The sequence below is a fragment of the Oncorhynchus keta genome, chromosome 32 (genome assembly GCF_023373465.1).
Source record: "Oncorhynchus keta strain PuntledgeMale-10-30-2019 chromosome 32, Oket_V2, whole genome shotgun sequence".
NCBI lineage: Eukaryota > Metazoa > Chordata > Actinopteri > Salmoniformes > Salmonidae > Oncorhynchus > Oncorhynchus keta.
In genome coordinates this window covers 19,185,575-19,212,323 of record NC_068452.1, presented here as the reverse complement: position 1 = coordinate 19,212,323, position 26,749 = coordinate 19,185,575, and the positions used below count along the sequence as shown (strand labels likewise).

Sequence of the window (26,749 nt, the reverse complement as noted above, 5' to 3'; positions counted from 1 at the left end):
CCCTCCTTCCACTGTCCTCCCCTCGCCTCCTTCACCCTTACATGACCTTGAGGCCCCCTCCCCTTCCCCCATACCCCAGAAACTGTTGGAATGAAAAGCAGGGCACACGGAGTGATCTGAACACAGCTGACAGTCCAACACTGCCCTCCCATGGCAATAAGACCAGCTGTATTATTCCACACCTCATTTGGATGCCAGTCATCAGGGAGGTAAACATGTTTGTTTACCTTCGTAATGACACAGAATACTGACATCATCCAAGCAGGTTACTCCTTATATATGGAGATTAAACCCAGCATCCTTGCCTTGCCCCAAACTAAAGCTGTGTTTGGATCCCCCCTGAGACTCCCCTCTTGCCTCTGCCTCTGCCTCTGCTGCCATGGCTGATGCACCCCTCGTATCCTCACTCCCAACGGGGGGCCCTGCTGCGTTGGACGCATTGCACACTCAACCAACCAGGCACGTTTTGCTGCTTGTTTCACCCTGTGTGGAGACTGAGGCGCGAGGCTGAGTTGTGTGATGCTCTAATGCCAGTTATAGTCTCTCCTAAGTGTAAAGCAGTGGCGCCCTCCTGTGGCCAGGTGTTTTCCTGGGAATTTTATTCAGGTACTGTTACCGGCTTGTTCCCTCAGGTATTCCCACTGTCCGCAGGCAGGGGGGGATGGGCACCCTTGGGCCTGGAGAGACTCTGTGTGTGTGTGTGTGTGTGTGTGTGTGTGTGTGTGTGTGTGTGTGTGTGTGTGTGTGTGTGTGTGTGTGTGTGTGTGTGTGTGTGTGTGTGTGTGTGTGTGTGTGTGTGTGTGTGTCACTCCCACTACACTGTGGTCTCCAGAGTCAGGCTGCCCTATCCCTCCTGGTCCACCCCTGTAGCTCTCTGTTAAGCAGCATGTCTCCGTTGTACTGTATACTCTTACATGTGTTTACAGACCAGATCATTGTCCTTCCATGGCAAGAAGCTCCTTTTATCTTTACTGTGGCATTATTAGTTGTTCGCTGAGAGAAGCCACGTCTCCTTTTAAAAACGAGAAAGGAGAGGCATGAGCTTCATATTGACAGCAGAAGAGTGTTTGCTTCAGTCTCGGTCCCAGAGCTTATTTCTCACTGTCAAAGTGGAGCTGCCAAACCCCTTGGTCAGATATTAGCTGCATGCGATTGATATTCGTTGGACATGCGCTTGTAAACGAGCAGGTTCAGTCAATATCTCACAATGCCGCTGGCAGCCCGTTTACCTCAGAGATAAGCACGGGTCAGGCTGTCAAACCTGTGGGATCACTCACTGATTAATGACGGATCACAGCTGACCACTCGTATCTGTAATGGCCCCACGGTTCACTGGGGGTTTTAATGCATGATTATCAAGGGTTGCACTTTCTTTGTTCTCTGATAACCAACACGTAATAAATAATGTTGTGGTTACGTTGGGGTTTGATTTGCATGATAGCCTGATATGGTGTCCTGATATGACGGGACACTGGTATTGTGCATTTAAAATGTTTGTCGGCAACACTAATTGCCAAGTGAGAACAACGACAGGCGCTATCTAAACTGCCTTGGAGAATACAGTTAACTATGTGGAAAGAGCATGCGTTAGACAGTGTATCAAACCACTTGATGATCATATCTGACCTTTTGACCCTGTGCCTCACTTTGCTCTACCTGCTCCTCCTGCCTGCCTGTCCTGCTGTAGCGGGTCTGAGGAGGAGTTTCCGTCTGAGCCGAAAGGACCGGTCAGGATCCCTCGGAGGAGGGGCCACCTCCGACCCCACCGACCCAGACTTTGCCACCTACGAGGAGGTGACTCGCTACCAGCACCGGCCCAACGAGAGACCCCGCCTGGTGGTCCTGATCGGTAAGACGACAGCTTCAGGATGACTATGGCAGTGTGGAGTCATTCTACTTTGATGATACTGCCTTCTAGTGGCCAATACTACAAACAGCAACTTCCCTCTAGTTGTGTGGTAGCCTTGTAAGAACCAGCCCGATCTTGCAGCACATATTCTCGTTCACTTTAAGCAGTCAGTCTGCTTGACCAAGCCTGTGAGGTCTTATCTACAGTAACTAATGCTATTTAGGGTTCTGATAAGTTAATTAATCAAAGTGCACAACAAATGGCACATCCAGTAATTAATCAGTGGACTTAACTTGTTGATGCAGATTTCTTTCAGCAAATATTGATTATTTGTCCCTGATAGTTCTGTTTAAATAACTTTGTCACTCCCTCTCTCTTTCTCTTTTTCTGTCTCTCTCTCTTTTTCTGTCTCTCTCTCTCTCTTTTCTGTCTCTCTCTCTCTCTTTTTTCTGTCTCTCTCTCTCTTTTTCTGTCTCTCTCTTTATCTCTCTCTTTTTCTGTCTTTCTCTCCCTCTCTTTTTTCTGTCTCTCTCTCTCTCTCTCTCTCTCTCTCTCTCCTTCTTTCTTTGTCTCTCATTCTCTCGCTCTCACTCTCACTCACACAAAGGCTCCCTTGGAGCTCGTATCAATGAGCTGAAACAGAAGGTGATCGCAGAGAACCCCCATCGCTATGCTGTGGCCGTACCGCGTGAGTTACACCTTCTGAACCGCACACCCTCTTCTTGCTACACTGACGGCGACGCCCTCTAACAGCCTAGTAAAAGAACTGCGACGCCAGTAAGACAATCGCAGCCTTCTCCCTTTCCCCCTCACTTATGTCTCCAGATACCACCAGGCCCAAGAAGCCTCATGAGAAGGAGGGGGTGGAGTACCACTTTGTCACCAAACAGGCGTTTGACGCAGACACTCTGAGCAACAAGTGAGTTCTCTTTGATGCCATATGGCTGATCTGCGAAGCCAAACTGTCCCTGTCTCTGTAGTACTCTGCTTTGGTTTGTCTGTCTCGTGCTTAGTTGTGTCCTGTGTGTCCAGGTTCATAGAGCATGGGGAGTACAAGGAGAACCAGTATGGCACCAGCATAGAGGCTATCCGCTCTGTACAGGCCAAGAACAAGATGTGCCTAGTGGACGTGCAACCAGAGGTAGGGCCAAGGCACATGCTCTGCAGTGAAGCATATCCCATTCTGTCATAATGCACTGTACAATATAACCACGGCTGTCACATGCAGTCTGTGTCACACCCTATTCTATGACGGTCCCTGACGTTCCTCCTGTGGCCTCTTGGTGAGAGTACTTTCTGTTTCAGTCAGGCTGGCTGAAGCGTATTCACTTGTGTCACAGTTTACCCGTAGCATCTCTGACATCTCAAGAGGACATTTCTCTGATAGTATCTGTTCTCTAAACCCTGTGTACGCTGTGTGACAACCCAACGCAGACTGTGTGAAATTGCATCTGAATGTGTCCTGGCCCCTTAGGCTCTGAAGACACTGCGGACATCTGAGTTCAAGCCCTATGTCATCTTCGTCAAGCCGCGTGTCCCGGAGAGCAGACGCCGTCGTAGTGCTGCCACTTCACCAGCAGGGGGAGATCATGGGCGAGTGACGGTGAGACCTGCTGTCTCTTTTTGTGATAGTGAGCTGAGTCTGAAAATGTGCTCATATGAATGCGTCAGTGAGTTTAACCTTTTTTCTGTTGCTCAATCTTTTATTTTGCACGGCATGCTTTCTCCTCTCCTAATTTCTCCTCTCCTTAATCTGATATCACCTTTACAGCCTTCCTCACTCCTATGCTTCTTTATTTTCATGTCTGTCTGTCTCTCTATCTGATTCTCGTCTGTCTGTCTGTCTGTCTGTCTGTCTGATTCTCCTCTGTCTGTCTGTCCGTCCGTCCGTCCGTCCATCCATCCATACCTGTCAGGATGAGGACCTGCAGGAAATGCGTCAGTCAGCCCAGCAGATGGACCAGCGGTATGGCCACCTGGTCGACCGGGTCCTAATCAAGGAGGACTCAGCCAGCGCCTGCACAGAACTCCGAGGCATTCTGGAGAGGCTGGAGCGTGAGACCTTCTGGGTACCCCTCTGCTGGGTGCGGACCTAACCCCGCTCTCCCCAACCACCACCCTCCAGAGAGGGGGATCACAGCCCCCCAGCCCTTCCTCCAGCAGGACCCCTACCCTTTTCTGATCTCCTGGACCCCTTGGTTAGCCTGTAGGGTGTGGAAGATACTGCCCCAAACCCTGGCCTGATATCGGGCCAGCAACACACTGGCACTAGGGGAGAAGGGCATGCGGCAAAACCCTTTGGAACATTTCTGTGTTTGGGATGTTCAAAGGGAAAGATTGTTGTTCTGGCTATAAAACATAACACACACACAATCCATTGTTCAAATTCATGTTTTTTTATTTTATTATTTATGTCAGTCAGTCAGACAGACAAACACAGACATCTTTATTGTGGATCCATGTGAAATGCCATCCGTAGCTTCCTTTGGCCCGCAGTGTCTAGTACTTGAGTTTCCCATTAATATAATAATACAGTATAGCACAAAAGTGAGTACACCCCTCAAAAGTTAGTACACCCCTAAGTGAAAATGTCCAAATTGGGCCCAATTAGCCATTTTCCCTCCCCGGTGTCATGTGACTCATTAGTGTTACAAGGTCTCAGGTGTGAATGGGGAGCAGGTGTGTTAAACTTGATGTCATCGCTCTCACACTCCCTCATACTGACTGGTCACTGGAAGTTCAACATGGCACCTCCTGGCAAAGAACTGTCTGAGGATCTGAAATTATTTTTTGTTGCTCTACATAAAGATGGCCTGGGCTATAAGAAGATTGCCAAGACCCTGAAACTGAGCTGCAGCACGGTGGCCAAGACCATACAGCGGTTTAACTGGACAGGTTCCACTCAGAACAGGCCTCGCCATGGTCGACCAAAGAAGTTGAGTGCACGTGCTCAGCGTCATATCCAGAGGTTGTCTTTGGGAAATAGACGTATGAGTGCTGCAAGTGTAACAGTATACTTTTTTTAAACCGTCCCCTCGCCCATACCCGGGCGCGAACCAGGGAACTTCTGCACACAACGACAACATTCACCCTCGAAGCATCGTTACCCATCGCTCCACAAGAGCCGCGGCCCTTGCAGAGCAAGGGGAACTACTACTTCAAGGTCTCAGAGCGAGTGACGTAACCGATTGAAACGCTATTTAGCGCACACCACTAACTAAGCTAGCCGTTTCACATCCGTTACACAAGCATTGCTGCAGAGGTTGAAGGGGTGGGGGGGTCAGCCTGTCAGTGCTCAGACCATATGCCGTACACTGCATCAAATTGGTCTGCATGGCTATCGTCCCAGAAGGAAGCCTCTTCTAAAGATGATGCACAAGAAAGCCCGCAAACAGTTTGCCGAAGACAAGCAGACTAAGAACCATGTCCTGTGGTCTGATGAGACCAAGATAAACGTATTTGGTTCAGATGGTGTCAAGCGTGTGTGGCGGCAACCAGGTGAGGAGTACAAAGACAAGTGTGTCTTGCCTACAGTCAAGCATGGTGGTGGGAGTGTCATGGTCTGGGGCTGCATGAGTGCTGCCGGCACTGGGGAGTTACAGTTCATTGAGGGAACCATGAATGCCAACATGTACTGTGACATACTGAAGCAGAGCATGATCCCCTCCCTTCGGAGACTGGGCCGCAGGGCAGTATTCCAACACGTTAACGACCCCAAACACACCTCCAAGACGACCACTGCCTTGCTAAAGAAGCTGAGGGTAAAGGTGATGAACTGGCCAAGCATGTCTCCAGACCTAAACCCTATTGAGCATCTGTGGGGCATCCTCAAACGGAAGGTGGAGGAGTGCAAGGTCTCTAACATCCACCAGCTCCGTGATGTCGTCATGGAGGAGTGGAAGAGGACTCCAGTGGCAATCTGTGAAGCTCTGGTGAACTCCATGCCCAAGAGGGTTAAGGCAGTGCTGGAAAATGGTGGCGGCCACACACAATATTGACACTTTGGGCCCAATTTGGACATTTGGACAATTTTAACTTAAGAGTGTATTCACTTTTGTTGCCAGCAGTTTAGACATTAATGGCTGTGTGTTGAGTTATTGAGGGAACAGCTAATTTACACTGTTATACAAGCTGTACACTCACTACTTTACAGTGTAGCAAAGTGTCAATTCTTCATGAAAAGATATTCAAATATTTACAAATATGTGAGGGGTGTACTCACTTGTGATATACTGTATATGCCATTTATCACACGCTTTTATCCAAAGCGACTTAGTCAAAAAACTCATACAGGAGTCCTGCAGGGAATCCTACACAATTTCTTCAAAGACATGACTGTTTTGTAAGGTTTCCTCACCTATTTCCGTGGCTCGTTGATACAATGCATTCTGAGTGAGGCCTAGTCATTGTTATGTTGTTGAAATGTTATCCAAAAGCCAATCCACCTGCTTCCATTATACCTGGAGAATGAGTAGAAATGCATACATAGTACAAAAAGTAAACAACACACTCTGTCAATAGCACAGTAGGATAGATGTAATGATAAAATAAATATATTATTTTATAATGCTATTTGATCAATTATTTTATTTGGACGTGTTTTAAGGACGCGTACGACAACTTAATTATTTAAATCGAAGATGTAAATATTCTACATGCAAATCCGTACCGTGCCAACGAACGATCTCGCAGCACTTCAATGCAACCTGTTGAACTTTGACCCTAAGTGTCTAATCCTCAGTGTGAATTACTTCGGTTCTGGGACTCTGGATGTGTGGATGTCATGTACACACACACACACACACACACACACAAGTGCACTAAAATATGCTATGCTCCTTTTTGTGTTCATAGGAATGCACTTTGTATTGCTGACATCAGTCACGTTTAAGACACAGGTGCAGTGTGGGTAATAGGGTTTTGAGGAGGGGGGGTGTTCTATGGTCCATCTTGATCATCAGGGTCCTAAATTGTTCTGGGATATGGACACCTCCAAGTGTGATTGCGGGTTCATGAGAAATGCGCACAGATGTGACGTGTTTCTTTGCCGTTATCTTGGTGTTTACAGAGACAATGTTAAAAGACATTTCAAGGTTACAAGGTAATACACAAAAAAAGCAATGACTCGCGCCAGTCAAAGTGTCGTTACTTGACTAAAGCGATCAGAGCCGTTTGGCGAAACTCCACCTGTTCTCAGTCGGTATATTGGCTCTGTCGTTCTGGTGATCTTTTACTTGAGGCATCAAAGCTCTGCATTCTCTCTCACTTTGGGTGGCTGTATGGACTTCAAGTCTTGTTTCATGGTGGAGAACTGATACACTAATCAACAGGAGCTTCCAGATCCTCCTTTTTCTCATCCTGTTCTCTTTTTAACATGCAGTGTGTTCTTGATCTTTTCCTGTGCTGTGTAAACCAAGAACTCCAGAATGTTGACTTTGTAACGTGACGTGTATAAAGTGCCATTGTAAAACCAGATGAACCAAGTGCTACTTTGTGTATGTTTTGTTATAGTCAAATCCTACCAATTTTGAATTGGATAAACCTATTATTTTGAGTTGGACTAAATTGTTATTTTGAGTTGGGGTTCGGGTTCTAACCCCACCCCCGATGTATCAGATGCGTTGCATATCAGTTGTACAACGCGAGTGTGAATCAGCCCACATGTTGAACTGAGAGACCATAGATGAGAGACCAGAAGCAGCAGAAGTTTGGGAGTGCTGACATGCATTCTGCATTTTAAAACATATTTAATACATATTTCCATTTGACACAGGAGTTGAAAATAAATGGGCGGAAGGAAATCAAGAAACGAGTCCTAAGGATCATGTATGTGTAAAACCTGGAGCTAATGTCCATGTCTTCTGACCACAAACCAGTCCAAGAATTCAGTATGAAAACTGGGCAAAGTGGGAATACGGTTTGGATAGTATATACGGGGCCCTGAATCCTCCAAAGAGGATCGATGTGTCTTTCTTGTCTTGTTCCAGCAGGATTCAAAAACTTCGAGTCTCTCAAGACAAAAACGTCGAAGATGACGATTGGTGCAACGTGGGAGTAGAGACAGCAGATTGACAACACCCCGAATTCTAAAAGTGGCCACCTCAGAAGACTCCTTTTTCAGGAGAGCCAGTCCCATCCCCATACAGTCATTACCAAAGAAATTACCTCAGATAGCAAATATGCACACTTACACAAACAGACAGTATATCGTACGTCACTAACATGCACGTACACCACAAACATACAATATTTATAAATATGCTCAAAAATCACATTGGTCTCATCAGCATCTTATCTTGACAATGTCCTGGACAAATCTCCATTGTTACTTCAAGTTTAACTCCAGTTGACTGACAGTGGCTTAGAGTATTGATGCATACTACAATATGAATGTGGTTGGGTGTTACGTGCTTGTGGTTATGAGATTTTAAAAAATTAAAAAAAAAATTAAAAAAATTCTGTGATTATATTCTTCGTAAAATAAATAAATGCAAATTTCTGTAATTCTATTATTTCGATAATAACTCAGACCATGGGTTAGGTTTTATAGTGTGTAATTTGCTAGAATGTGCTGTATGTGAGTACAGTCAAAAGGTATGGGAAAAGTATGACTGTGTCAATGCATTGAATGCGTGTAGAAGTCAGATATAACACACATTCATTTCGAGTAACAAAATATTCGTCATTTTCGGTAAGGGTGGATAACCTCACTGATTGACAAAGAAGAACACATTTGTCATAGCCAGGAAGAATGAGACATCTGAACCCCAATATGGGCGGGACCTATCATGTTGCGTCAACCACTGATTGATTGGTCTCAAACATGGGTTCTTAGGCTTTTTCACCTCTGGACCCAAATTAGAAATCGACAGTCCTGCCGTGACCCAAATTGTCCCCAAACTACCCAAATGAAGAATAAATAGTGTGTAGATGTATTCTCATAACTCGCGACCCACCTCTCACATCGAACTTTGGGTTCCGACCTTGGTCTAAAATAAAGCCGCTCGACAAGAAGTTAATGGAGCTTTCATTCTGTTATTGATCACGTGTCAGTGATTGACAACACACTGTCCCGCCCATCACAGGGTTCAAAGCCTCACATCCAGACCAGAGGTACAGTACAAAAGTATATGCGCAAATTCCAACGTTTTGCACAAAACTCCACTTAGCATCAATGCTATCGTGATAATGTGAAATTTGGAGATGGTGCACCAGCACCAGTTTCTAGTCAGGAGTATTTCGGTGGTAATGTAGCGCCATCTGGTGGTTATGTCTAGCTCGTGTTTAGCTTGCGTAGTTCCTGTTCCTTTTTGCGCTGTTTCTCTTTCTGGCGATCCAGTTTGTCCAGGGCCTTGCGCTCCTTTTCCGCTGCTGCGTGAATGTCTCTGATCCGCCTTTTCAGTGCACTGCGGTCCGTCGAACTGTTCACTCCCAGACCCTGAGAATGAAGTATAATAAAATATTACATTTGTTTTGTCACATGCGCCGAATAGAACAGGTGTTGACTTCACCGTGAAATGCTTACGTACAAGCCCTTAAACAACAGAGTTAAAAAAGGAGGAACATTTTGTTAAAACATTTTTAAAAAAGGTAGTTAGCTATAATAGTTCACAATAAAATAACGAGGCTGTACAAGGTGCACTGGTACCAAGTCAATGTGCAGGTGAATTTATTTTACCGTTATTTTACCAGGTAAGTTGACTGAGAACACATTCTCATTTACAACAAAAACCTGGGGAATAACCAACTGTAAACTGGGGATTATTAGGTGACCATGATGGTAAACGGGCCAGATTGGGAATTTAGCCAGGACACCAGGGTTAACACCCCTACTCTTACGATTAAGTGCCATGGGATCTTTAGTGACCACAGAGTCAGGAGGCCCCTTTAACGTCCCATCCAAAAGACAGCACCCTACAGTACACAGGACAATGTCTGCCCTGCGGCATTGGGATATATTGTTTTAGACCAGAAGGAAAGGATGTCTCCTACTGGCCATCCAACACCATTTCCAGCAGCATCTGGTCTCCCATCCAGGAACCACCCAAGACCAACCTTGCTCACCTCCAGAAGCAAGTCAGCAGTGGGATGCAGGGTGGTATGCTCTGGTAATTGGGTAGGAGGTAGTTGAGGTAATTGAGGTGCGTAAAAAAATAAACGTCCTCTCACTGTCAACTGCATTTATTTTTAGCAAACTTAACATGTGTAAATATTTGTATGAACATAACAAGATTCAACAACAGACAAACTGAACAAGTTCCACAGACATGTGACTAACAGAAATGGAATAATATGTCCCTGAACAAAGGGGGAGGGTCAAAATCAAAAGTAAGTACCTGGTGTGGCCACCAGCTGCATTAAGTACTGCAGTGCATATCCTCCTCATGGACTGCACCAGATTTGCCCGTTCTTGCTGTGAGATGTTACCCCACTCTTCCACCAAGGCACCTGCAAGTTCCCTGACATTTCTGGGGGGAATGACCCTAGTCCTCACCCTCCGATCCAACAGGTCCCAGACATGCTCAATGGGATTGAGATCCTGGCTCTTCGCTGGCCATGGCAGAACACTGACATTCCTGTCTTGCAGGAAATCACGCACAGAACGAGCAGTATGGCTGGTGGCATTGTCATGCTGGAGGGTCATGTCAGGATGAGCCTGAAGGAAGGGTACCACATGAGGGAGGAGGATGTCTTCCCTGTAATGCACAGTGTTGAGATTGCCTGCAATGACAACAAGCTCAGTCCGATGATGCTGTGACACACCGCCCCAGACCATGACGGACCCTCCACCTCGATCCTGCTCCAGAGTACAGGCCTCGGTATAACGCTTATTCCTTGGACGATAAACGCGAATCAGACCATCACCCCTGGTGAGACAAAACTGCAACTCGTCAGTGAAGAGCACTTTTTGCCAGTCCTGTCTGATCCAGCGAGGGTGGGTTTGTGCCCATAGGCAACATTGTTGCCGGTGATGTTTGGTGAGGACCTGCCTTACAACAGGCCGACAAGCACTCAGTCCAGCCTCTCTCAGCCTATTGTGGACAGTCTGAGCACTGACGAAGGGATTGTGCGTTCCTGGTGTAACTCGGGCAGTTGTTGTTGCCATCCTGCACCTGTCCCGCAGGTGTGATGTTCGGATGTACCAATCCTGTGCAGGTGTTTCACGTAGTCTGCCACTGCGAGGATGATCAGTCGCCGCCCTGTCTCCCTGTAGCGCTGTCTTAGGCATCTCACTGTACGGACATTGCAATTTATTGCCCTGGCCACATCTGCAGTCCTCATGCCTCCTTGCAGCATGCCTAAGGCACGTTCACGCAGATGAGCAGAGACCCTGGGCATCTTTCTTTTGGTCTTCTTCAGAGTCAGTAGAAAGGCCTCTTTAGTGTCTTAAGTTTTCATAATCGTGACCTTAATTGCCTACCATCTGTAAGCTGTTAGTGTCTTAACGACCGTTCGCAGGTGCATGTTCATTAATTGTTTATGGTTCATTGAACAAGCATGGGAAACGGTGTTTAAACCCTTTTCAATGAACATCTGAAGTTATTTGGATTTTTACAAATTATCTTTGAAAGACAGGGTTCTGAAAAAGGGACATTTATTTCTTTGCTGAGGCTTTGGTGTAAAGTATTAAAAAATACTTTAAAGTACTACTTAAGTAGTTTTTGGGGATATCTGTACTTTACTATTTATATTTTTGACAATTTACTTTTACTCCACTACATTCCTAAAGAAAATATTGTACTTTTTACTCCACACATTTTCCCTGACAACCTAAAGTACTTGTTACATTGTGAATGCTTAGCAGGACAGGGATATGGTCAAATTCGTGAACTCAAGATAACATGTGGTCATCCCTACGGCCTCTGGCAGACGTACAAAACACAAAAGCATCTTTTGTAAATAATGTCTGAGTGTTAGAGTGGCACTGGCTATCCATACATTTATCCATGCTTTGCCCCTTTACACTATCCTACATATTACCTCAATTACCCTGACTAACCTGTCCCCAACACATTGACTAGGTACCTGTACCCCCTATATTAAACACACTGTAGCCTCGTTATTGTTATTTTAGTGTGTTAGTTTAGTTTATTGAGTAAATATTTTCTAACCTTATTTTTCTTAACTGCATTGTTGGTTTTAAGGGTTTGTAAGTAAGTATTTAACGATAAGATCTGCACCGGTGCATGTGCCAAATACATTTTGTTTTGATTAATATAAGGAATTTTAAATGATTTATACTTTAACTTTTGATACTTAAGTATTTTTAAAACCAAATACTTTTATACTTTTACTCAAGTAGTATTTTACTGGCTGACTTTCACTTGAGTAACTTTCTATTAAAGGTATCTATACTTACACTCAAGTATGACAATTGGGTACTTTTTCCACCAGTGCATGTAGGTAAAAAAGTGGCTAGGCAATCAGGATAGATAATAAACAGAGTAGCACAGCATATGTGAAAGTGTGCCACAGGAGGTTGGTGGCACCTGAGTTGGGAAGGACGGGCTCGTGGTAATGGCTGGAGCGGGATTGGTGGAAGGGTATCAAATACATCGAACACATGGTTTGACGACATTCCATTCTCTCCGTTCCAGCCGTTATTATGAGCCGTCCTCCCCTGAGCAGCCTCCACTGGTGTGTGGGTGTGAATCACAGGAGGTTGGTGGCACCTTAATTGGGGACGATGGGCTTGTGGTAATGGCTGGAGCGGGATTAGGTGAAATGTATCAAATACATGGTTTCCATGTATTTGACGCCCTTCTGTTTGCTTCATTCTATACATTATCATGAGCCGTCCTCCCCTCACCTGCCTCCAGTGGTGTGAATAGAATATAACCATATGTACATACAGATTTGCCTTAGGCTTCAACTCCCAATTAATGTAAACAGACGTTAGAGAAACAGACACACAACCCTTGACATGTAGTTTGGGAGTTAGGCCTAGTACATACACTGAGCACAAATATAAAAACGCAACATGTTTCATGAACTGAAACGAAAGATCACAGAAATCTTCGATATGCACTAAAAGCTTATTTTCTCAAATTTTGTGCTCCAACTTGTTGACATTAGTGAGCATTTCTGCTTCGGCAAGATAAACCATACACCTGACAGGTGTGGCATACCAAGAAGCTGATTAAACAGCGTAATAATTACACAGCTGCACCTTGTGCTAGGAGAAATAAAAGGCCACTAAAATGAGCAGTTTTGTCACAACACAATGACAGATGTTTCAAATTTTGAGGGAGTGTGCAATTGGCATGCTGACTGCAGCAATGTCTACCAGAGCTATTGCATGTTCATTTCTCTACCATAAGCCACTTCCAATGTTGTTTTAGAGAATTTGGCAGTACATCCAACCAGCCTCACAACTCCAGATCACGTGTAACCAAGCCAGCCTAGGACCTCCACATCCGGCTTCTTCTTCTTCCACCCGGACAGCTGATGAAACTGTGTGTTTGCACAGCCAAAGAATTTCTACACAAACTGTCAGAAACCGTCTCAGGGAAGCTCATGTGCATGCTCTTCGTCCTCACCAGGGTCTTGACCTGACCACAGTTCGGCATCGTAACTGACTTCAGTGAGCAAATGCTCACCTATGATGGCCACTGGCACGCTGGAGAAGTGTGCTCGTCACAAATTAATACCAGTTTAAACTGTGCCGGACAGATGGCCGACAGTGCGTACGGCATCGTGTGGGCCAGCAGTTTGTGGATGTCATTGTTGTGAACAGACTGCTCCATGGTGGCGGTAGGGTTTTGGTAAGGGCAGGCATAAGCTACAGACAACGAACACAATTGCATTTTATAGATGGTCATTTGAATGCACAGAGATACAGTGACGAAATCCTGGAGGCCCATTGTCGTGCCATTCATCCATCGCCATCACCTCATGTTTCAGGATGATAACTGCCCCATATCGCAAGGATCTGTAAACAATTCCTGCAAGCTGATCATTTCTGGAGGTCTTCCACGACCTGCATACTCACCAGACATGTCACCCATTGAGCATGTTTGGGATGCTCCGGATCAACGTGTGCGACAGCATGCTTCAGTTCCCGCCGATATCCAGGGGCTTTTCACAGCCATTGAAGAGAAGTCGGACACACAATCAAAAAGGCCAAAATCAACAGCCTGATCAACTCTATGTGTCACACTACATGAGGTAAATGGTGGTCACACCAGATACGGACTGTTTTTCTGATCCACGTCGTTACCTTTTTTAAGGTATCTGTGACCAACCGATGCATATCTATATTCCCAGTCATGTGAAATCCATAGATCGGGGGCGTAATTATTATTTTTTCAATTGACTGATTTCCTTATATGAACTGTAACTCAGTAAAATCTTTGAAATTGTTGCATGTTGGGTTTATATGTTTGTTCAGATGGCATGAAAGTAGTCACTCTCACCAGCAGAGAGCAGTGAGATGATACTTAAAGAGACCCTCTGTAAGTTGTTGTCGGTGAGTGTTTGTTTTTGACTGGATCAATCAGTCAGAGATACTCTGCGTTTTACTTTGATCCTATATGCACTCACCTCCTCTCATCCCTCTCCTCTAATCTTGTCTCTTCCGCTTCTCCCCTTTCACCATCTGCTCTCGTCAGCCCACTCATACCCATATGCCCTTCCTCTTTTTTTCCTCTCCTCCTCTACCATTTTCTCCGTCCATCTGCCATCCTTCCTCTCCTCCATCTGCCCTTCTTCCTCGCCTCTCCATCCTCTGACCCGGATCTCCTCTGCTCTCCCTCCTTTCCTCTCCTCCTTGAACTTAGTCCCCTTCCTTCTATCCTCCCCACTCCTCTCTCTCTCTCTCGTCTCCTTCCCCGAACCATTCTCACCTTGAGCTTGGTGCCGTCCATCAGGAGGAGCTGCTCCCCGTCGATGTCCCTGGCAGTGAACTCTGGGATGTACTGCTCCATGTTCAACCCCTTCAGCCACTGGCACACCTGCTGGGTGCTCCACGACGACACGAGGCACAGTGGCTCGTCAATAGGCTGAAAGGAAAGTTGCCCAAGATATTCAGTTATTCAGTACAATTGTGCCGCTTCAGCTCCCTAATAGGAAAAATAGCTTTTTTTGTGGGGTAGCAGTCTGAAGAACATGTTAATCTGCCCCCTGGTGGGCATGAAAAGCACAAAACAACCTCTCTCCTCGGTGCAGTGACAGACTCATTACACCCACTGATATGACTCTTTTGGGTTGCAGTGACAATTACAAAGCTGCCTCTATCGTCTAGACCCATGTATACACACAAGCACAAACACTGTTTAATCTAACCCCTGGTCTGAGTGGTGTTGGAAGCCTGGTGGCTAGCATGGTCCTGTCAGGTTGGCTCTCTCTGTCTGCCAGGCACTGAGGTGTCCTCGTAGTGTCTCTCCGCCGGCGGTGAAGCACAGGAACAAGTGAAGCGCTGCTAAAAAATTAACTCGGGGTGATAGAAGAGGCTGTAGCCGGCTGAGTGCCAGACGGGCAGGGTTTCGCACATTGGAGACGATTCCATTGGTTCCTTTGCGCCAGACATGCGCCCACACAATCGAGTGCAATTAAAGTACTCGAAAGCAAACTACTCTCTGTACCCAGGTCTGACGTGTCTCCTTGCATCCCTCTGTAATGGCAGCTTAAGGAGATGAGGGAGAGGAGTCATAAAGCCCCTCTGAAACCTCAATATCCCCTCCAACATGCTGAGCTAAATCAGATGTGACGGGAGAGAGAGCGAGTTTACCGGAGGTAATTGATTCCCTAATCACTGTGCAGCCGTGTCTGACAGCATCTGGCCAGGGAGTGTTTTTGATGTCGCAGAGCACTCACCATACTCGAGTTGTGTTCAAATACTCACACTAACAGCACTATTTGTGACTTGAATTGAGTATATAGTATGCTTATTGGTCATAGTATGGTTATAGTTAGCATGCCAAAAGTTCCCGGATGTCATGCTAAATTCGCCACAATATGAAGTATACAAGCAGAGGACACTATTACTATACTTTAGGGCCCATAATACAATTCTTCATGAAATGGGCGTGGCTTCAAATTGTTTCCAGATTTGAAAAAAAAAACATTTGCAGAAATGATGCAGTCGAAGTACAACGAGAGCAGATACATGTTCATTGGTTTAATTAATTATGACAAATGTTAAGAAAATGTTGAGCAATGTAATAAAGTAATGACTTAAGTTACCTTACACGTTAGATTGGCTGACAATTTGTTAGCTACGCTGTCCTTACAATTCACATAGCGTATCATTACAGCAGTAACATCAGTTGGCTAATTATACATCAAACTTGCCAGTATATTAAATATAGGCTAACTAACAACCCAATGTTTGTTGACTTGATTTCTCCATGGACATTCGGGTGCTTTCGTAAATTTGCTCTGGCTATCTGCTCCGATATCAGAGCACTCTTGTCTAAGCGTTCCAGAGTGCAGAATAATGAATTTACAAGGCTCAACACCTGTTGAATATGGTCAGTGTTAGTAAATGTTGGCAAAAAAGCCTAATTAAATTGTTGCCAGCAACACAGTCACCAACGCTCTGGATAACATGAAAACTGCCTAACCAGCTCTGCTAAGGCGAGTAAATTGGTCAGAGTGGTCTCATTTGTGTGTGCAAGTAGCTAGCAAGCTAGCCAATGTTAGCTGGGGTGCTTGACTGCCATTGTAAGGTCAGAACGCTCCAATCAACCCTACTCCAAGCGTCCAGTATGCGCTCCGTGAGCGAAACGCTCAAAATTTACAAAAATGGACAACCTGACAACGCTCTGAATTTAAGAACACACCCAAAGTCATAAAATATCTAACGAGTAATTTGTTATGATAACTAGCTGGCAAGAGGTTGCATAGCAACAGCATCAACTTCCGGTACACATGCAAAGAGCGAGTATGCTCAACTGAACGCATACTGTTCGTTTACAGTATACTAAAATGAACCTAAAGTATGTAGTATATACTCATTAAGTATGTAGTATACAATATGTTAGTATGGGTATTTGAACACAGCTTCATGCTTTAAAAACACCAGGACCACACTCTACACTCCTACTGCTTTGGATTTAAGTGAACTGCTTGGAACTTCAAATTGAATGCAGTGTGTGCTATAGTATAGTGTAAGTTAGTTGCCACCGGTAACCAAGACGACATAACCCCAAATGGACATCAGGTAGTTATTTCAGGTAATGGTACACATTTTACTAGAGAATAATTCAGAGTTTTGTTGGTACGCTATTGGAGATTTCAGTGGAATGCTGCTTTAAATCAAAAATAGTCTCACTCTAAACAGTGATCTAAATGGATCTAAACAGTGATCTAAATGGATCTAAACAGTGATCCGGGCCTCAGTCTCCCTCCGTCTCATATACTGTATCAAACTGAAATCGAGTTTAGATCCATTTAGTCCGAGGCCGAGAATGCCCACTACCACCACCACTGCATTAGGAAGCCCTTTACCTCGTCTGAGGACTGGGAGAGGGTCTGGTAGCGTTGTGAGGAGCGGGAGGACGAGTCGGCTGTGGTCCCACTGGAGGCGTGGGGGGGACTACGCGGGGGAGGAGAGAACTCATCACTCAGGGCAGACTCCTGGAGGGGGGAGAGAGAGAAATGATCCAACCATGATAAATGAATACTGTTTTGTCTGCATTGTGCACAGTGATATTTTCATGGAGTGTGACCACTCAGGTCAAACTGTATTGGATCGATTGATTTGTCCACTTCAAGATCAATTACATCTGACATTAGAAGGATATTAATGCATTGTTTGTAAACCTTACTTTCAAACAGTTTATGCTTAAACATAAAAATTGTTTGGTCACAGCAGTAACACTTTCAAAAAAAATACAGAAACATAATATTTGTGAATGCACACACACACACACACACACACACACACGCAAAAGAAAGTCAGACACACAGCCCTATAACGGCCCTTGACAGACCCCTTGAGACCCACAGTACAGAGGAGGAAAGCAAAGTCATGGGTATCTGCCTCCTCTCCAGACACCAGGCTTATTAGGGCTACGTCCCAAATGGCACTCTGTTCCCTATATAGTGCACTACTTTTGACAGTGGTGAAAAAAAGTACCCAATTGTCATACTTGAGTAAAAAAATAAAGACACCTTAATAGAAAATGACTCAAGGAAAAGTAAAAGTCACCCAGTAAAATACTACTTGTGCAAAAGTATTTGGTTTTTAAATATACTTAAGTTTCATAAGTAAATGTAAATATGTTTTTATTTATGGTTAGCCAGGGGCACACTCCAACACTCAGCCATCATTCACAAACAATGCATTTGTGTTTAGTGAGTCAGTACAGATACCCCAAAAACGACTTAAGTAGTACTTTCAAGTATTTTTTACTTAAGTACTTTATACCACTGCCTTTTGACCAGGGCTCTGTTCAGAAGTAGTGGACTATGTAGGGTATAGGTTGCCATTTGGGACCCATCCTAGAGCTATTATCCCAGCTGGACAGGCACACAGTGGTAGAACATTTAAATAGCCCTCTCTGCTTTCAATGGAAAGCTGCAGCTTTAATTGCTATGCAGAGCGAAGGGCCCCAGCCTCCGTGCTGATGACTAAGTGCATATGGGATGCTTTGCATAGCTCCTCCTCACTATTAAACCCCACGGAGCTCTGTTCTAAATGGCACTCTCGTCCCTATAAAGTTCACAACTTTTGACCCGTAGTCAAAAGCACTGCACTCCATGGGAAATAAAGGTGCTATTTGGGACGGGCCCATGATCCCGAATATGTTGCTACTGGGGCTTTTAGATGTGTCATGGTGGAGGTGTTAGAGAGTATAAACACTCCCCCTGCCCCAATAATTGGGAGGGTTTTGACTCAGAATGGATCAAACCAAGTGAAGCTGAGGAGGGGTGGATGGGTGTTTTCTCCCATAGAGGGCTATATTCATGAACTCACCGAACTGCTTCAAAAAGTGATTCAAAAGTTTAAATATGTTTTAAAGCATATGTAAACATGGGCATTAGAATATTTATTAGCCACTACTTTCCTACTTTTGTTAAACGGTAATCGAGTTGTGTTGACATTGTCGTTGGGGTTAGCTAAAATCATGACAGCGGTCAAGTCTCCAAGGTGAGTAAATCAACAGCATCGATTGCATCATGGGATGTCTGCATAAAACTGCAAATGTGTGCAAAGAGAGCCACCCAACAAGAAATATATGTATTGTTAGGTGTCCTGTGCATGTACCTACTGGTTATGTGTTTTAAAACAGGCTACACGAACATATTAGCAGAAAGAATGTCATCATCTGTGGAAGAGCTTTACCTCAATATGTAAAATATCATATTTGTTGTGCTTATAACACCTTCGATTTATAAAGCAATTTGTGCACATAAGCAGAAAAACTATGAAGCTCCTCGAGCCAGGCTTGCTCTATACGTTTGACAGTGAAATAACATTTAAGAAACGTAACACGGAACACACCTTGTTACATCAACGGTGTGACCGGACGACTGTGTATTTCCTACCAGTCCTTTCTGTGCCTCTTAGCTAAACAGCCAGTGGCCCCACAAGCTTCTGAAACATTATCTATTTCCCTTAGAAATACTTAGGCCTTTGGCAGAGGCTTTAATTAGCTGGTGCAAAGTCAGTGGGAGGCATATGTCTGCCTTCCTGGGTATTGACCGGGCAACCACTATAACCCTGTGCCTCAGCCGCTTTCATTCTGTATATTAAGCTATGTTTTCCATCCAATAGATGCGCATGCACCAAACCATGTAAGAGGAAGACAACACCAAAATCCCTCAAAATGGTCAATCGGATGTGTCAACTGAAGTCTCCTGCATCGAAGCCATGTTCTGGTTTTAACTCCCGAAGTCATCTGTCGGTTTGACACGAGATTGTGACATTGTGCCGCACAAAAGGCCATCGATTTCCCCTCTGTGTAAATGTAGCCATCCTTGTCGATAAATGTCGAATAGCAGCGCCCTCTTAGACTCGGAGGAAAACTCGCCTGGTTTCCTAATTGGGTTTAAATCCCCTCAGACTCTCCACAGGAGCTGTCACACTATGGGCCTCTTCAGAGAGAGAGCGCGAGAGAGAGCGAGCGTGTGAGTGAGTATATATGTGTGTGTGTGTGTATGTATGTATGTATGTATGTATGTATGTATGTATGTATGTATGTATGTATGTATGTATGTATGTATGTATGTATGTGTGTGTGTGTGTGTGTGTGTGTGTGCAAGCGAAAGACAGAGACAGAGGGGGAGAGATGGATGGATAGTGAGGGTGGGAGAGAGAGAAGAGAGGGAAAGCGGGAGAGAGGCTTATGAAGGATGACGAACTTGACGATGCTCGTCGCATCTACGCAAGTCTGTTCATAGCAGTGTTATATCTCTGGTGTCTGCTTCTCTAAACTGTTGACTGTTTTCATTTGATGTGCATTTGAAGCTCAGACCCAGTGGGAGAAAGTTCTCTCCTTCTTGGCCATTCATTTGAAAAGATTTGTTAAAAGCATTTAGCATATCTCCAAGGGTAACAGCAGCATCCTTTTCTTGGTTATTTAAACTGTGGAAAGTACAGACGGGTTGGTTGAAACGAGCCACCACATGACAGTTTCTTGTCATTGTTGCTAACTCTCTGGCCATCCAGAACCATAACAACACACGGCCTTCTGTCCACTTGAAGTTTGCGCATCATTGTCGTGACGTTGTCAGACGTGGCAGAAATCTCAATGACAGACATGAACCGAAGACTAGCCTATATGCTAATGCTAACATAAACACATGAGGCCTCTGACAATGATAAAGACACAAAGTGGACAATGGTAGTAGTGACACAATAGTGCAGTCTGACCTAAGTATGGTGTCTGGATGTGTCTATATCTTATTGTGGATGCGAGTTACCTGAGAGTTGGACTTGCGGGGGCTGCAGTCCTGTGAGACCAGTTTGGGGGAGCAGGGCGGGGTTGCCCCGGAGGACACAGAGCCCCTGGCGCTGTCAGTGAACCAGGAGAAAGGCACGAACGAGCCAGAGGACCTGGACGGGCTCTCAGATGACTCACTGTGCAGTGAAAGAGAGATTCAATATGCTAACTGAAAGAGACAAAATTATGCCTCTCATGTGCTAAGTAGGTCTAATAGAGCCAACATTTTGCCTCCTGTACTGAAACAGAGGGACAGAGCCAAAATGGCTTCCCATGGACTCACCGGCTTCCCATTGACAGTCTGTTTGACTTGTCTTTTCTGACTCTCACATAGGAGCGTCTCAATGTGACCCTTCAGAAGAACAAATAAACAGTGGGTTAAAATCAACAGAAAGCACCAGTTTTGAAACTGACCAATTTACAATGCGTTTACTATGTAACCAGTTTAAATGTCTCAATATTGAGCACTTTACCCCAGGTCCAAGAACCTCCTCTTGGTCTTCTTGTCGAAGATAAGGCTGTTGTTGCCGGGGTCGGCCGGGCTTGTGTCTCGACTGTTTTCTGAAACTAACACTGAGAAACAATGAAAACATTAATGATTAGACAAAGCATTTTTTGATACATTAACTCACCATTACCAACATGTTGATGGGGCCTTAATGGTATGGCAGTATTGGTGGTTGTGTATCAATACATTTATGGATTAGCCAATAATGCACTTAAATGCTATGTGTGTGTGTGTGTGTGTGTCTGTGTCTGTGTCTGTGTCTGTGTGTGTGTGTGTGTGTGTGTGTATTTTGCCTCTTTAGGCTTAATATACCATGGTTAATATCACAGGGCATTTCATTCTTAGTGTGGGGATTTGGACTGTAATAACTAGGATGAGGACTTTCTTGCCCAATGCGGATGGCTGCCTCTCTTACCCTCACTGTCTGGGCGTCGTGCCCGTCGAATGTAAACAGGCGAGCAGTCCGAACTGGGACACGACTTGGAGGGAGAGCTGTTGGGCGTGGTCACCAGGGCCTCCTGAGACGTGGCATTTGTCAGCTGGCGGTACCGCCCCCGAGTGGCTAGCGACCCGGTCCCGCCCTCCTCCGGAGAGCGCCTTAAGGAGGAGGTGTCGAAGGAGAAGACGGGGCTCCGTAAGGTGGGACAAGGGGAGGACGAGGAGAGGAGCGAATCAGGCGAAGGGGAGGAGCCTCCTCGCAGGGTGGAGTGGAGGGGGGAACGGACGGAGTGCAAAGGGCTGTCCAGACACTATGGCACAAAGATTCAGAAACACCACAACATGTTTATATGTGAACTGACTGAGACAAACAATAAGCACACCCACACAGACAGACATACATGCACACAAGCATGCACTTACACATACACTTATATACACCTTTGAGAGTCCATGTCATCGATTGATTGGCTCTCATGCCTGTCACTCACCTTCCTCTCCAGACTGTCATCTCCCTCTGTGGAACTGACGCTGTCTCGGAAGCGAGAGCGAGAGGGGCGGTGCCTCCTGGCTTTGACGGACAGCTGGGCACGCCCCTTCTGTATGCTGTTGTCCAGCAGCTCTGTCTCTGGGATGGCCTCGTTCAGGTCTGAAGGTAGAACACAGAGAAAATGACAAAATCCACAGAGAAAAGCTCAAATAAGTACTGGAGACCGATTTCAGAAGTGCTTTTTACAGATCCATGCAGAATGCGTTACAAGGAAAGCCCAGACCTAAACGTTAGACTACAGCTATTTCAATAGATTCCTTTCACCTGGGACCTAGAAAGATAAACTACAGGGCAAAAGCTAAATCCATGCATACAAAAGAAAATCCTCTAATGTCTGTGTTACGAGAAGGTTCAAGATGAGATTACAACCACCATACCACCTTTGCATGTCACACTGAGGAGTTTAATTTTCTAAATGGCTTAATGTCTGCTAAATGGCACATATTATTATTATTATTATATTATTTAATTGATCAGGTGAAATGTGTTTCAGATCCTCCTCCTGCTCAAACATCCTCCATCTGTGGTGAACCCAGAGGAACAATCCTTTTGCCTTCAACCTCTTGACCCCAATCTGAGAGCCCTTCAGCGTTTCCGTCAATTATCTCTCCTGCCCCTCCCCTCATCCCTCCATCCTTCACTCCATTCATCCAGCCCCCAAATACATGACAATGAATCTATTTAATCACATTGGGCATTCTCCTGTGACTGAGTCAGCAGAGGATTGTGGGGGATGAACATCGAACCTGAATACTTGTCTTCAGAAAGTATTCATACCCCTTGACTTTTTCCACATTTTCTTATTTTACAGCCTGAATTTAATATAGTTTACATTTAGATTTTGTGTCACCTGTCTACACACAACACCCCATAATGTCAAGGGGGAATTATGTTTTTAGAAATGTTGACAAATGAATTCAAAATAATGAGGTGAAATGTATGAGTCAATAAGTATTCAACCCCTTTGTTATGGCAAACCATTTTACTTCTGGAGTCAAATGTTGCTCACTCTGTGTGCAATAATAGTGCTTAACATGATTTTGGAATGACTACCTCATTTCTGTACCCGACTCTTACAATTATCTGTTAGGCCCCTCAGTCGAGCAGTGAATTTCAACCACAAAGACCAGGGAGATTTTCAGACGGCTCGCAATGAAGGGCACACATTGATAGATAGGTTAAAAAAATTTAATTGAATATCCCTTTGAGCAAGTTGAAGTTATTCATTACACTTTGGATGGTGAAGCAATACACCCCCAGTCACTACAAAGATACAGGCGTCCTTCCTAACTCGGTTGACTGAAAGAAAGGAAACCACTCAGAGATTTCACCATGAGGCCAATGGTAACTTTGAAACAGTTACAGAGTTTAATGGCTGTGATAGGAGAAAACTGAGGATGGATCAACAACGTTGTAGTTACTCCATAATATTAACCTAATTGACAAAGTGAATAGAAGGAAGCCTGTAAATAATAAAAAATATTCCAAAACGTGGCAAAGAAACTAACTTTATGTCCCGAATAAAAACCGTTATGCTGGGGGCAAATCCAACACCACTCTTCATATTTTCAAGCATGGTGGTGGCTGCATCAAGCATACCCATATAATGAGACATGTTTAATACATTTGCATAGATTTCTAAAAACATGTTTTCACTTCATTATGAGGCATTGTGTGTAGATGGGCGAGTTTCTTAGAAATTCAAGCTGTAACATGTGGACATGTGGAATAAGTCAAGGGGTTTGAATACTGTCTGAAGGCCCTGTATCGATCCACAGACACAGTGCCTCTAACCCTCTACTAAACATGAGCTTTTTACTTGGGAAGCATTGACACTGTGGTGGGGATTCATGCATTACAATTACCGAATCAAACATGTATGAAAGTCAAAGCCCCCGACTATTACTTGTGAGAAATATATATCTCTCACTTCTTTTTTAAACACATGAAATTAAATTGTATTAGTGTTTTTTTATTTTATTCTTCCCATCTCCCTCTTCAGGAACATGTGCATCAGTACAGTGATGGAGAGACACAGAGGGGCCAGATTTGAGTGAGTCAACAGCTAAGTGCTCTTGTTACTGTTGTTGTTTCAGAACGGAGGCCAGTGATGAGTCATTGCCGGCCACGCTGCAGTGAAAGTGCCAACTAACAGGATTCATCTGATACCCCTCTTTCACCATGCTGACGCTCAGATCTCATCACAGACTGTACTGTACAGAACAGCCCGGACTGCTCCTATACCAGAGGAGCTAACACCAGCCAGTCAGCCGAGACAGACTAAAAATAAGACGCAACAGAGGAAAGTGGTGAGACCTTTCGTCGGCTATGAACAACACAATATCACTGAAGTTCTCTTCTCTGATGCTCACTGCAGACATTCAGGTTTGGGACAGATTTTTGGAATATTTAGTATATAGTAATTATTATCTTGTCCTGGACAATATTAGGCTAAATAGCCGAGAACCTATTTTCAAAGGATCCCAACACCGACACCAAAAGTAATTACAACTCGGAGGGGGGAATAAGCGAGATAAATCAAAGGAGGGAGAGAGAGAAAATATGACTCAAGTCTTTGTGATGTGTGAGAATTAAGAGGAAATCTAAAGTTCCGACTCATATTTCTTGATGTGCATATCTTATTCCCTCTCTCCCGTGGCTGAGTGCTCACTCTAATGTAATTGGTCTTTAATCATGTAGAAATGCCAAGTCAGGCAGCACACTGTCCATGCAGGCACTCAGTGGGGTTCAGAGATACAGGGATAATGATAAGGAAGGGAGTGTTGATGAACACACTCAGACACCAAGGATATGAGGATCAATGAGGTATATAAAACAAAATCTATTTAATCTCCTGAGCAACACAAATGTGACCGATTTATCTACAACTCATTCAAATACATAGTTTTAGAACAGTTTTTAAAAATATTCTGAGTCAGAATGAGTCAGCCGGCGACAGGTTCCCGCGCATCAACGGGGGTGACCGGTCCGCTCCTGATCCCCGGGATCGTCCCTTGGGTTGGCGCCCTGCCGCTGGTGCCGAACGCACCGGGGAGGGGGTACTGTCAGTTATGCTCCCTCTCCGGCGCTCTAGGTCGCCACGCCCCTGCGTCTTAGCCGGATTGACGGGTTTCCTGCGCCTCTGCAGAGTTGACTGGTGCACACCTGTCACCATCGTTACGCACACCTGCATGTCGTCAGACACCTGGACTCCATCACTTCCCCGATGACCTTCTCTTGTTTCCGTTTCATGTCTGTGCGTTGTTCTAGATTCTTGTTTTGGATTATGTTCCATTTATTTGATTAAAAACACTCACTCCCTAAACTTGCTTCCCGACTCTCAGCGCACATTGTTACAGTTCTGTTATGAACGATAAGGGAAAATAAATTGGTTCCAACCCCTCTGCCGTGTCACAACATCACTCCAGAAATAGAATTGAGCACAGAAGTGAATTGCTCTAGTGGTGTAGTCGAGTGGTAATGTCCTTGCACAGCAGGCTAAAACTCGAGCAGCACTCAAAGCTAATTTGTCTAGATATAGACACCACTGGGTCTAGCTTGTGCTATCGAGTCCAAAACCACAACACCCCAACTCCGTGTGGTAGAGTGGAAGGTTCATTAAATTACATTTCATGCAATCTGGGGGTGAACGGAATTGAGTGCTTTGCCGTTTCGGATTGGTGCTGCTTCCTCTACCTGGTTAGGTGGTGTGGGTTGAGGTAAAGCTAGCAATCAATGCTACGGCAACAGCAGAGTGAGTTCGCTGTGGGATGCAGGCCAACCAAACACTGATAATCATCCATAACTACAGGCCCCTGATTCAGCCCTAAAGCAGGTCCTTTTCCATCTCTGTTGGAACGGAGCTGGTTTGGAGTGTGATACGGGCTCTGTTTGGGGTTGTACATGTTTGGTTTAGCTCCCCGAGTGTTAATGTAAAGGCTGGTTTACTACATGATACATGCTTTGTAACTCGGGAGGCAAAGGTTTGGTTCAGTGTAACTGAAGCCTTAAACAAGCCTGATATAAAGATCGTCAGCGCAAGGTTTGAGTGGATAGGAGTTCTCAGCCTATAAGATTGAAACTGTATGGCGTTCGGTTGGGTTCCGTGTGTTACGGGGCTGTGTGCTACGATAGCACTGTGACTGCTCGTTCAGTATGACATTGTCTTTGTGGTTCATTGGGATGAGCTGTGTATTGGCTGGCTCCGTGGTTCATTATTAGGATGTACACAGCCAGTAATGAAGGCAGACAGGCCGAACCGCCGCAGAGGGAAACCGTTCTGCTCGCCCCCCGCCTACATTCTCTACCACGTTTCCACTGAGCGAGTCAAGGGGGACCAAGCACAGCGACCCCAAAAGACAACAACCGCAACAAGCTTTTTTACAGGATGAATCCCTCACCTTTAAAAGACTACATTTCTTGGCTCCAGTATGTCAACCCTCCTGTTCACATTGTTGACAACATTTATTACGAGACTACAAGGAGGAGTAAAACAGGGTGAAGGAGGATGGTGA

At 45.0% G+C, this 26,749-nt stretch overlaps 2 protein-coding genes across 5 annotated transcripts in view; one reads left to right on the top strand and one right to left on the bottom strand.

Annotated features, from left to right (window-relative positions):
• Positions 1–7,328, top strand: part of LOC118365766 (MAGUK p55 subfamily member 3-like) — a 33,633-nt gene extending 26,305 nt beyond the window's left edge. For 2 of the 4 annotated variants that reach the window (XM_052490757.1, XM_052490756.1), the window contains 7 exons: positions 541–606; positions 1,688–1,849; positions 2,457–2,537; positions 2,675–2,768; positions 2,882–2,990; positions 3,324–3,452; positions 3,766–7,328. In XM_052490757.1, the coding sequence (XP_052346717.1) occupies positions 541–606; positions 1,688–1,849; positions 2,457–2,537; positions 2,675–2,768; positions 2,882–2,990; positions 3,324–3,452; positions 3,766–3,945 (821 nt within the window). In that variant the 3' untranslated portion in view covers positions 3,946–7,328. The remainder of the gene's footprint in view (positions 1–540; positions 607–1,687; positions 1,850–2,456; positions 2,538–2,674; positions 2,769–2,881; positions 2,991–3,323; positions 3,453–3,765) is intronic. The other 2 variants (XM_052490759.1, XM_052490758.1) reach the window with 1 other exon arrangement.
• A 224-nt stretch (positions 7,329–7,552) lies between these two features.
• Positions 7,553–26,749, bottom strand: part of LOC118365225 (sterile alpha motif domain-containing protein 14-like) — a 29,229-nt gene continuing 10,032 nt past the window's right edge. Inside the window, exons 4-11 of the mRNA XM_035747244.2 lie at positions 22,177–22,334; positions 21,663–21,996; positions 21,213–21,312; positions 21,023–21,091; positions 20,720–20,876; positions 17,300–17,428; positions 14,695–14,850; positions 7,553–9,287 (exon numbers count right to left, since the gene is read on the bottom strand). Coding sequence (XP_035603137.1) covers positions 9,123–9,287; positions 14,695–14,850; positions 17,300–17,428; positions 20,720–20,876; positions 21,023–21,091; positions 21,213–21,312; positions 21,663–21,996; positions 22,177–22,334 — 1,268 coding nt within the window. The 3' untranslated portion in view covers positions 7,553–9,122. The remainder of the gene's footprint in view (positions 9,288–14,694; positions 14,851–17,299; positions 17,429–20,719; positions 20,877–21,022; positions 21,092–21,212; positions 21,313–21,662; positions 21,997–22,176; positions 22,335–26,749) is intronic.